The sequence below is a fragment of the Mya arenaria genome, chromosome 5 (assembly GCF_026914265.1).
Source record: "Mya arenaria isolate MELC-2E11 chromosome 5, ASM2691426v1".
Lineage (NCBI taxonomy): Eukaryota > Metazoa > Mollusca > Bivalvia > Myida > Myidae > Mya > Mya arenaria.
Genome location: NC_069126.1, coordinates 7,474,139 through 7,485,854, shown reverse-complemented (window position 1 = coordinate 7,485,854; position 11,716 = coordinate 7,474,139). Strand labels below are relative to the sequence as shown.

The following is an 11,716-nucleotide window of genomic DNA, read 5'->3' as shown; positions in this document are numbered from 1 at the left end:
GCTGTTTACATTTTTCGTAAAATGTGAAGATTCCAATCGTCGGCATATTATAACTGTTGATGATATTATCTTTGCTAGTATGTGTAAATATTGTGGTTAAATCATGATATATTATGTCCAATCACGTGCTAAACAGTCAAAACTTAAGCTCTTACTCATACTGCCCGGTGTCTGTGTTAAAGAGTAAGTAGTGTGATGAGATTGTGATGGTCTACAAGCGACTCGGATGCCGTTTTATTCATATCTCAATCTAGCTTAAAGTTAACAGTTTTTGTAAAATACAGGACTGTTTATAGTTGGATACATTTCAAATCACATGTTCAACAGATCAGCAGGCCTTTTTTTCTGATGGAATTGTACAACGTCAATTCATTACGTAAACATAATAGTATGGAGCAAAAGTTTAATTATAATGAGTTTAGGGAATGTTTTGGAACGTTAAATACTTGTTATCAAACGCTGTCAATCTGCGGATGCATTGTATTCATTTAAAGAAGGTAACACATTAAGACATATGCGTCATATTATAAAGAAACATTACACACGTCTTATTTACAATGTGGCCTTCTGAAAGACCACCCACACACACAATTAAAACAAGTGATGCAAATAATAATCAAACACATATGAGAAAACATATTTCAGTACCGCAAAAATACATACTGTTAAAAGCATCATTACAGTTTTTCATCATGACATTTAACTGAAATAAATGGTCGTTTTAAAAATGCTTTAAAGGAAAAGTAAGCATGATTTTTTGTTATTTCAAAAATGGTACTTAATAAAATGTAATACGAAAACATACAGATACATGAATATAATACATTAATTTAACACATCAATGCTTAACAACATATCAATTTGTATCTTAATGTTAAAAAGAAATCTCATTAAAATTAACTGAGTAAGTAGGACAGTCACACATGAATTTAACATCTTACTCGACATATGCGTGGAATTATGCATACAATTCTTACAACGGTTTTAAAAAAATTAAAGTAAAACGATTGTCACTTTGCACAAACACTTTTCAGAAGCAGGAACATCTGTTTTCGCAGATGAGATGTCAGTAGGCGTGTGGGATATTGTTAATAATCTGAGTACTCCAAATTTACGACCACGATCACCAGGGGGCGCTGCTGACTTGGGTCCATATCTGAAAATAATCAGTAGGTGATGTTTTATATGTGTGCAAAGTTTCATGTTTTTTAATCAGAATTCCTAATATTTTTGGATGAAGGATGAATAGATGTTGAAAAAAATGGTTTAAATAAATGATAGCGAGTTTAATTTGAAATTAGTATATGGGTTTATGCTTAGCCGCCCACTATTAGTTTAAACACTCCAAAACTATTTGCCACACTTTTTCGTCATAAAGTCGAGAGTGCAGTTTACAAAACATGAGCGAGTCCCTTGAACTTATCCTACATATCGAGCAAGTGAACCATGCTTTCCGTGCATGCCTAGATGTGAACGAAGCCACGTTTTACCGAGTGTTCGAACGGTGCCGTATATATATATACTTTGTATATACTTCGTACACTTAGCGGGAGGTAGCCGCTATCAATACACTTGAGACATGTCTCTTTATCTTTGCGTTCTACTCATGACACGTTGTTTATAATAAAGTTATATATTATTAAGTAGTTTCTTCTTACAATGCAAAGGGATTAAGGTCTTATATATATATATATATATATATATATATATGTGTGTGTGTATTGCTCTTAAACATGGATGGGCAAACTGTAATGGGAGAAGTGATTACTAAGAAAACCACTGGTGAACTAAAATGACATCCATTAAAGTGACACACTAATTAAAAATCAATACATACATAAATATCACAAACATCAATTTTGACTTATGAACTTTTAACTACTTACTAAATAATGCATTAAAGGAAAATATTAAAAACTGATATCAATTGTTACCGTGTATTTAATAGCAGACAGTGCAAAAATATTAAATTATTGGTGACTGCTAACTGATTTACTGTGGAGTACTATAGTCGCAAAAGGAAGAAATGCCGTGTTTTTTTCGACATCTACTCATCCTTTTAGGAAAATAAAAAAAATAATAATAATTCTGGTTAATCTTCTTTAAAAGTAAGTGTGCATTTTTTAATGTCAAATCAATACACTTAATACAAGTGTAAGTGTATTGAGCCTCTGGGCTTTTGTTAATTGCCTTTGAACAGAATTAGGCTTTATTTGCATTACAACCATCGTTTTCAATTTGATCTACATTATTTATATGCATGTATTGTCATTCATAAAAGACAGCCAAGTAACACACTGCAACAAAAAACAAGACAATCTTAAGTCCAAACATATCTTCATGTAATCATATTGCTTCATTTTCCTACGCGTACATATTTCAGCGGTACGATCGAAAACATGTTCCTTTGAAAGGGAAATGCATTACCTATAAACAATATCTATTTCAGCCAATACATATTTGGAGAACTCTGAAAAAAGGTGGGATTGCTTACCATTGCTTTGCTTCAACGTTTTATTCACGTAAATACCTCCAAAAATGTCATTAGTAAGCATAAATGCCTTAGTATCTTTTCTGTATATCATAAGAATTAACATGTGGCGTGAAAGTTGATTTTTGATTTCAGTAAGGGCGGTTTACCAATTTATCCAGAAATTGCTGCATATAGCCTGTCCCAAAACATGTCCATGTGTTCTCTCTCCCCCGGGTGTTGGATGTAGGTATGACTCCTAATGGCATCAATCACTTCTAACGGTAGATAATCGTGCATAATTTCTTCCATCTTAACGGTACACAGGACATCTCTTCCAGTCTTGATCGCCTCCATCCTGGCCATGTTCAACTCGTATCTGCACCAGTGGCTCTCGATGAACCCTCTTGAAAGAAGTAACAGAGTTTTTCTAGAGTTGTTTATGGCATAGACGATATTTTCAGTCACCATGCCACCGACAAAGAAATCTCGCTCGTGGATGCATAATTTCAAAGACCGTGATTCCTCTAACTCATGCAATAGATCAACAACGACAAAATGTCTTTCTTGATCACTGTATGAAACAAATACGTCGTATCTAAACCGATCCTCATCAACGTCGACCGGAATGTACCCCTTCATACGAAACTTGGTGGAATAATACAAATATCGCAAGTCCCAACGATACCGATATATGATGCCGCCAGTCAAAATGCTCAGAAACGCTGACATGAGAATTGATGCTACAACTATCAGGAGGGTGTAGCTGGCACATTCCTTTTCTAGATCGTGCACGAGGCTATACCCGGTAAGATTTTTAGTTGTTTCGTCTATGTATGTACATCGGTAGGTCTCATCATCAACAAGGTTCACAGTTTTTTGCTGAATCCATCGAACAAACTCAATGTCTGTACAATTGCATTGGAAATTATTATTCGCCAAGTTTATTCGCTGCGATTTATGGTGCATGATTTTGTCGATCTGTTTCATTTGAAGTTGCGGAATATATCTCAAATTGTTGTGATTTAGGAGTAAAATATTTAGGCGTGTCGTCATCTGCATATTAACTGCGAATGTTTTCAGTTTGTTATTGTTCAGCTTCAAGATTTCCAAACCTGTCAAACCCTTGAATATATCAGAAGGAAGGTATCGCAATCTGTTGAATGAAAGGTCAAGTTCATTAAGCAGACTCAAGCTCTGAAATGTTAGACCAGGTTTGTCACGTTCCAATGAATAACTTAGCAAGTTTCCCGACAATAACAGCCGTCTCAAATAAGGAAGAAAATGAAACACACCAGAAGATAAATTTACGCAAAAGTTATCCGACAAATCGAGTAGCTGCACATGTTTCATACCCATCAGCGGACCATCAATTTTTCTGAATTTGTTTTGCCGCATGTAAAACTCTTTATGACTGTTAGGCTCACACATACACAAATTGAAAACCTCGATATCCATGTCCAGTTGACTTATGTCAAATACTTCAATCTGCTGCGGTAACGGTACGACGACATGACTTGTATTCGTATTACAATTGGGACATAACAAGTCCGTATTATTCGCCATAGTAAGACGATTCTGCCACATATCTTGGACGAAGAATGTCGTACTGAGGAATTCCGGTTTAATTCCGTATCTTATTCTTTGGGAGGAAATGTTGAGAAACTTTATGTTCATGAGATATTTTCCAGTAATTATCTCTGTCAAATACTTCCCCAAGAGCATTAAATTTTGACTAACATCAAGATATTGAAACTGCCTTGGGAAAAACTTAATCGAATCTATTTCAAATGTCGACAATCTGTTCGAGCTCATTATAAGTTTTCGTAAGCTTGTAACATTTTGGAAGTATTTGAGTTGTTCTTTGGTTATTTTGGTGCAGTCACCATATGCATCATGGATTTGATGAATTACTAGTTCCTCAATGTCTTTATTTTGAAGTCCGGACATTATTCCTGGCAATGCCGTAAATCCCAAGTTCACATTGAACGAAAGATCCAAGGTTGTTATATTGTCAAAATCTACAAGGCAATCAATGTCAGCTATTGAAATATTGCAGCTGTTCAGTCGCAGCAAACGGACATTCGTTAGGTTGGCTAGCACATCCCTAGTGAGTGTTGGCAAGTTGCATCTGTTTGTTCCTCTGAAATGAGGATCTGACTTGACCGGGTCAAGTTTATGGTACTAGATGTCCATATATTTAAGGCTGTCCAGATATAAAGGAAACCCTTCTTTATTTATTAAATCCACTGAAAGATTAGTGAGATGTGGCATTTGCTTCAATTCATGCGCTGGAAATGTTTCACCGTCTTTAATGTCTTCCAAGCATTGCTGTATGTACAAGGATTGTAAACGTAACATCGGTGTTAACGCTCTCTTAAACCTTTCCTTGTATGGAACTCTGTTACATGTTAGGTAGAGAGAAGTCAGAGATTTTCCTAGGTCAGAAAATGTATCCGGTTCAATGTCGTTAATTTCGTTAAAACTTAGGTTCAGTATTTCAAGCTTCGTAAGCTTATAAAACATTGCTCTCTTCAAGGCACTGAGCTTGTTATACGAAAACTGCAGTTCTGTCGTGTTTTCTGGTAGATCTGTGGGTATTGCCTGAAGCTGACCATGTGAACAATCAACAACGAGTCTAAAGCTCCTGTTGACGCATTGACATGATCCATGGCACACGTTTTTGTATTGCTCAGTCTCAGAAGCCGTGACTAATACAGCAAGGTCTTCCCCCACTACACAAACATTGGATGTTATGGATGCAAACAGAAAAAATATCAAGAACTCCATGTTTGTATAATGTTCGATATATCCAACTGTTCCAATGATAATGTAATTAAATACAAATTTGTTAAGCAAACATGATATATTATTCGTAAACAGTTGGGATTGTTTGAATGTGTGACACAGATAAGTAATTCATGAATCTTTCAATGCATAATCAAGGACGTTAATAGGATTTTGAAATGTATACTTGTGTTTGAATGAACGGAAACATATAATAATGACATGATTATCCGGGAAAAAAACTTCCTTACAAAGACTTTAATAAAATTTTGAACGGAAACTTATTGTTATAAACACATGTATGTCCATATAAAACGAATTAACTTCCATGCATTGACTATAATAAACAAGAAATATATATCTGGTCAAGTGGGCATTAATCTTTTACTTCTAAATATTTGAAGCGAAGTGATTATTTACTTAACGAATGTGCTGCAATTTTAATGTATTCTACTAAGTTCGTATGCAACTTTACAAAAGACTCTTTAAATTATTGTTAAATAATGAAATGATGATCACCCTTCTGTGGTCTCTTTTTAAAGATATATTAACTGATACCACTCTGCGCGTGCGCGACGAAAGCATTCGTTTCCATAGAATAAGCTTTGTTTGGAAAAGGCAAATACATGTTTATTTATATTTATTTCTTAACGAAACCTAACTGCAGTAACACAAAAGCAGGAATGAATGATGGCATTTTCAAAGCAAAAACAAATCAACGGTAAAAACAGCGACGAAATATCAAAGTTGAAACAACGTCAACTTGAAACTCATTTCTAGACGTTGTAATTTGACGTTTTTTTAAGGCTTAAAAATCAATGCGTGGCATTCATGCGATCTAAAATGTCCCGCTCACAAATGGTAGTTCACGTGAATCGCAATACAGGTAAATTGTCTTTTAACTGTTTATCTAGTTATGATTTGCGAATTCCACTTAGTTAGTAACTTACTAACTGGGCCAGAGTTTTTATATCTTTAGATTTACGGGAGCGCCGTACCTAAATATGGCAAAACCCAAATAAAAATAAAATTAATTTTCGTAGTTTTATTTTTATTTTTTCCGACGAACGTTGCTCCAAGGTTAAGAAAAAAATAAAATTAGTGTTCTATAACCCATATCTCAGAACCAACTGGTGTACTAATTGTCATTCATTATCGGTCTTTTTACTGCACAAACCACGTAAACCAGTCGGAAATACGCGGGGAAACAGAACAGGTACCCGTTACCATAACAACGTCCTGTCAAAAGTGAAAGTACTTTTTGTCATACCCCTTATTTCTCACAATTTCTGCAGCTATATAGAAATGTTTTACTACAAAAACGTTCCGATGTTTATGTTTCATTATTTAAATAAAACCGTGGTGAACTTAGAGCGTGTTTATTGTGATTTTTTTGTAGATTCAGTATGTTGTTCGCGTTTCGTGGAATGATTGCGAAACTTCCGGTCAAAATAAGGAGACAGAAATTCGTGGGTTGTATTGTCTATTAAAAGTCGTTGGCGCACGTCGTATATTAACAAGGATGAATTGGATTACAGCGCAAAAATGTATAGCTTCTGACAAACACAAACTGCAAAATGATATCGTGTTCATCATAGTCAAAATGGATATTTTTGTCTGAATTTGACTCTGGGGAGCATTGAACACACTGCTTCACATTCACATATTTGAAGAGAAAAACACAAGGTATCGTGATATTCGTAGTTGTTAATTAGTTTAATAATGATTTAGTATTTAAATCGTTATAGAATACTGAAAATGATGTAATAATAACATAGTGTGTGTTTCCGATAAAAGAGAAAAAATCTGAACATAAGATATCTGGCAGTCAGTGCAAGAAGTCAAACTTATCTGTTGCTTATTGCCAACGGGCATACTGTGAAATCATTAATGTTCGTGGGGCATTAATGTTCGTGGTTTTCGTGGGTTGGGTGATCCACGAATTCAAGATCCCACGAAATATAAACCCTTTATTCACTTTTTCAATTGCCTTGTTACGTACATACTCTAGTATATTATTTACAGAGGTGGCAGTATACAGTGTTAAAAACTGTCTCACTGTATAACTTACGATCATAGCTGGAATTAGAAGGATATTTTTCAGGACTGATTCTAAAATCAGTTCTTAGACCTGGTTTTTTGAAACATATAACACTTGTAAAATTTATCTTAATGCTCCCGAATTTTCTTTGGTGAAGTACATAAATGTAGATTTTGACTGTCTGTGTATCCGTAAACCCTGTCAAACTTTGAAGTGAAGAGGAATTTCCATCAGGGCTTCTACTTTTTTTGGTTATATTTTCTATATAAAAACCACATCACGGTAAATTGTCACGGTGCTATTTCGTTAAAGACAGAAAAACACATTTGACCTCCTTATTATACCGTGTCTGAAACTGTGTTCAATGTTTGATTACTTCACAATGGAAAGGATATGCTTATATTGTGGGCAAAAGGTTAGAATTGGCCATTTAAACTTCTTTATTACACTGACATGTTTCATAAAATCCATGGGTTGATAATATATGCACCTCATATGCATAGATGCATTCGAACAAATATATACAATTAATTTCAATGAGCCCTTGAACTCACAGTGTTGAGGTCAATATTTTCAGTCATTAAAAGGATCTTTTAATTATGCTTTTGAAACTTTATGGTGATCTATCACCATTTTTTCAGTCTATGAAATAGCTGACACAAGTAAGGTGTGTTTTGTCTTCATGATATAAGAAGATTTAAAAAATAAAAAAAAATCGGAGAAAAATCCGTTTTATTTTTATTTATTTCTCCTTTGGGACATTTTATGCATTTTATTTTTATTTTTATTTCCTCCTCCTTACCCAACTTTTTGAAAAATCTCCCGTAAATCTAAAGATAAAAAACTCTGGCCCTGGTTAACTAGACAAGATTCGTGTAACCAGTTACCTATACATGTATTCCAGATTCAGGCGCTAACAGGTTATCAAGTTATGGTTTGAAATTCCACTTAGTAAGTAACATGTTAACTGGTTAGCTACATAAGATTCGTGTAACTACTAACTAAGTGAAAATCGCCAACCATAACTAGATAACCAGTTACTGCTAGAAGCCAAAAGTGCATTATAGATAAGTGATAACACAAATCTTTTCTAGTAAACCAGTTATAATGTTACTTATTAAGTGGAATTCGCAAATCAAAACTAGTTATGAATTTAGTGTTGTATAACTTAATAGGGTTATAGGTGGCAGTTATTTGCACTTTCAAGCCTGTTTTTAGTCTTATGATATTTATCTTACCAAAAAAAGTATCAAGAGTATTAACTAGATAAGTAGATAATTATCGCGAAAATTAAGTGGTTAACACGAAACAATTCGCAAACGCTATCAGTTTATCTTACGGTCTTTTTCAGTGATACGACGGGTTAACGACATAACTCAGGAGAACAAAGGGTACTGGGCGTCCGTCAGGTCTTGGCCTGATGAACGTGTACAGGGAAAGGGAAACCAGTGCCGAGCTTATTGTTTCTGAGAAAAACAGAAGATTTTGCTTTGATTCTATATTTCATATTTAATATAAATATATACGTCGTACACTTATCGGGAGGTAGCCCTTATCAATACACTTGAGACATGTCTCTTTATCTTAGTCATGTCACGTTGCTCAAAATGCGTTTGTAAATATGGTTTATTTAAACTGATTTGCTAAATAATGTCCGATTTCAGTTTCTGTTGACCGGAGCTCATGCTTCCATTGTATAATTGTATGTTGAATTATAATGATTTTGAAGGAAATATGGGGTTTTTGACTCACAATTCGTTCACGTCATGTAGGCTTTAATATTTTGATAATACGAGGGTTGTCCGGAAAGTTTTGAGACTGTGTCTATATTTTAAAATGTTTTTAATATAAATCAACAAACAATAAACAGCTGTGTATATAGACTATTCACGAATTTCCTTTTGAAAAATAAATAATCTCAAATTAAGGAAGGAAATGGTTGTCAAGACAACCCATCTAGCGCTTCACGGAGCACTTTGAAATTGACGTTTTCTGAAAATTGTTCACAATTCATATATACTACTCCGTCTGAATAATAGACGCCAAAACGTCACGTCAAAACATATGACGACAGGATGACGTCAGCTGCATCACTAAGCAAATTATTGACGCAATCTAACAGTAGACATGGTTGTAACGATCAGCGAAAGTTGAGAGGTATTTCGAAGATGTCGGAAAAAAAACAACGTTAACGTCACGCACGGAGCAGCGCACTATGATCAAACACTGTGTTCGCAGCGGAATAACTCCTACAAATACCTATACGTTTCTAACACGGGATAAATCAAAGCCAGCATTTTCAAGGGCTTTGGTATTTCGCTGGTATGGACGTTTCAGTGACGAGCATGGAAATGTGTGCGATTAGAAGCGGAGCGGCAGACCGTCAGTCGTGAGTGAAATTGACGTAAATTCAGTGCAGGACATGTTACAAGAAGACTGGCTGAGGACAGAGAGGGAAATTGACGAATCCGTTCAGCTAAAAAGAACAGTTGTTCATAATATCATAAAATGGTGGTACGGACAGATATTCAAGCAATGAGTTGATTTTCACCGTAAGTGTGTACGTGCAGAAGGAGCGTATTTTGAAAAACTGTAAATGACGTGACGCAATGGGACAACGAAGTGCTCCGTGGTTTGTAACCTGTACTTCTTTGTTAAATGTATTAATGCTATTATTATTATTATTATTATTATTATTATTATTATTATTATTATTATTATTATTATTTTTCGTATGTTTTTAGATCATGTGATGAGTTGCTAAATAAAGAAGAACCAGACAATTCTTACATGGATGATAGCAGTATCCCTGTTTTTTTCAAACGATTTGAGAAAAGGAGTGGATACAAGGAATGTCTTGCCTTAAATGCTGGGAAAACCCGAGTGACCTTTGTCAAAGTATACCAATAGGAGTAAATTAAGTCGCTGCATTCCTTATAAATATCGATAAATTGGGGCATGAGAAGGACATTCCTGCGGACGGAAATGGTACCTGGCACCAGCCATCTACAAAGGTCAAATATTTCAAGAGGATGGGTGACTATTACACCCCATCAAGTGAATTTGAGTATAGAAATACTTCATTCATCAAATCGAGACGAATGTCTCAAAGACATTCAGCAGCAATTGATTTTCACAGAGTTGTTCTTTATGTATGGCTGCATACCGGTGAATTAGAAGTGCTGCATAGCATTGCTTTATTGCAATATTTATACTAGAGGTCTCCACATTATGTAAGTGTGCCTTCACATGGACATTCAAAGACGAATAAACCACTTGAACAGCAGAATCAACAAAAGATGCAATTAAACAATATATACATTCTAATAAAAACAGCTCGCCCAAATCTACCGTGCATACAGTATTGAAGAAAGAAGAAGAAATAGATAATCTAGGAGATCATGTCAGGAACCAAAAACAAGTATCGAATTTCAGAAATACAGACAGTTCACGAAGTTCTGGCCCTTTATAATAATTAATGGAGTTATGTAAAACACAGTCTTTTACGCCCATTTCTGTGCTTGTAAGAGAAGTGACTAGATCGGCTGAATTCCATGTTTTCAAGACAGTGATGTGAAACGATATTGCACAAATTCAAAAAAAAATGCTGTGTCTTGGGTGTAGATGCAACTTTCAACATTGGCCAATATTACCTAGCACTTACAACATACAGAAATTTTATGTAAACAACAAAATCTGGATGTCACCCTGTATTTGTTGGTCAAGCCCTATTGCACCAAAAAAGATTGTTTTGAGAGCTATTTCCACTTCCATCTGGAATGATAAAATATTGTCCAGATTAAAGACATTAGATTGTGTATGGAAGCGATGGGGAGAAAAATATAACAGATTCATTCGATACCTGTTTTTGCTCTGCAAAACACTAACTCTGCGATGTTTATATGCGAGACAATACCATATATAAACAGTCTGATTTGAACATTTATATATATACAGAATCATCAAAGAGTTATAATGCAGACATATTTGGAAAGCAAATAGGTGAAGTAAAACATCCAGGTTTAGTACATAGTTTGTGTGCAGAAAACTTCAGCAACAAGTTGGAAATGTTAAAGCCACAGGGTGCAACAGGCATCCAAATGGTGAGGATTTCTATTCATATTTTATCACCTATAAAATGACCTGATAAAACAATCAATGCCCGCAAAGATAAGATCAATGGTTGGACTTGAGTTTCCCCCAAGTATGTTCAATCAAAATGCTAATGAATGTATAAGTTATTTTACCTAAAGGAATTTAAAATGGGAAAGACTGAATCCGATTGAGGCAGTCGCACTTTTACACCATACTGTAAATAGTCAACTTGATGAAGCCAGATTTTTGGTAGAGCGTTACTTCAGATCAATGACAAATATAAGGAATATAAGGTGGATGAATTGAATTCTTTTTAAAGCTAC

At 34.8% G+C, this 11,716-nt stretch overlaps 1 protein-coding gene across 1 annotated transcript; it reads right to left on the bottom strand.

Annotated features, from left to right (window-relative positions):
* Positions 1-958: 958 nt before the first annotated feature.
* LOC128234417 (toll-like receptor 4) lies at positions 959-5,339 on the bottom strand. Its single transcript, XM_052948651.1, has 3 exons — positions 4,698-5,339; positions 2,495-4,112; positions 959-1,156 (listed from the first exon to the last, which is right to left on the bottom strand). The coding sequence occupies exons 1-2, from the start codon at positions 5,258-5,260 to the stop codon at positions 2,645-2,647; spliced, it is 2,031 nt and encodes a 676-aa protein (XP_052804611.1). The 5' UTR covers positions 5,261-5,339; the 3' UTR covers positions 959-1,156; positions 2,495-2,644.
* Between the last annotated feature and the right edge of the window lie 6,377 nt (positions 5,340-11,716).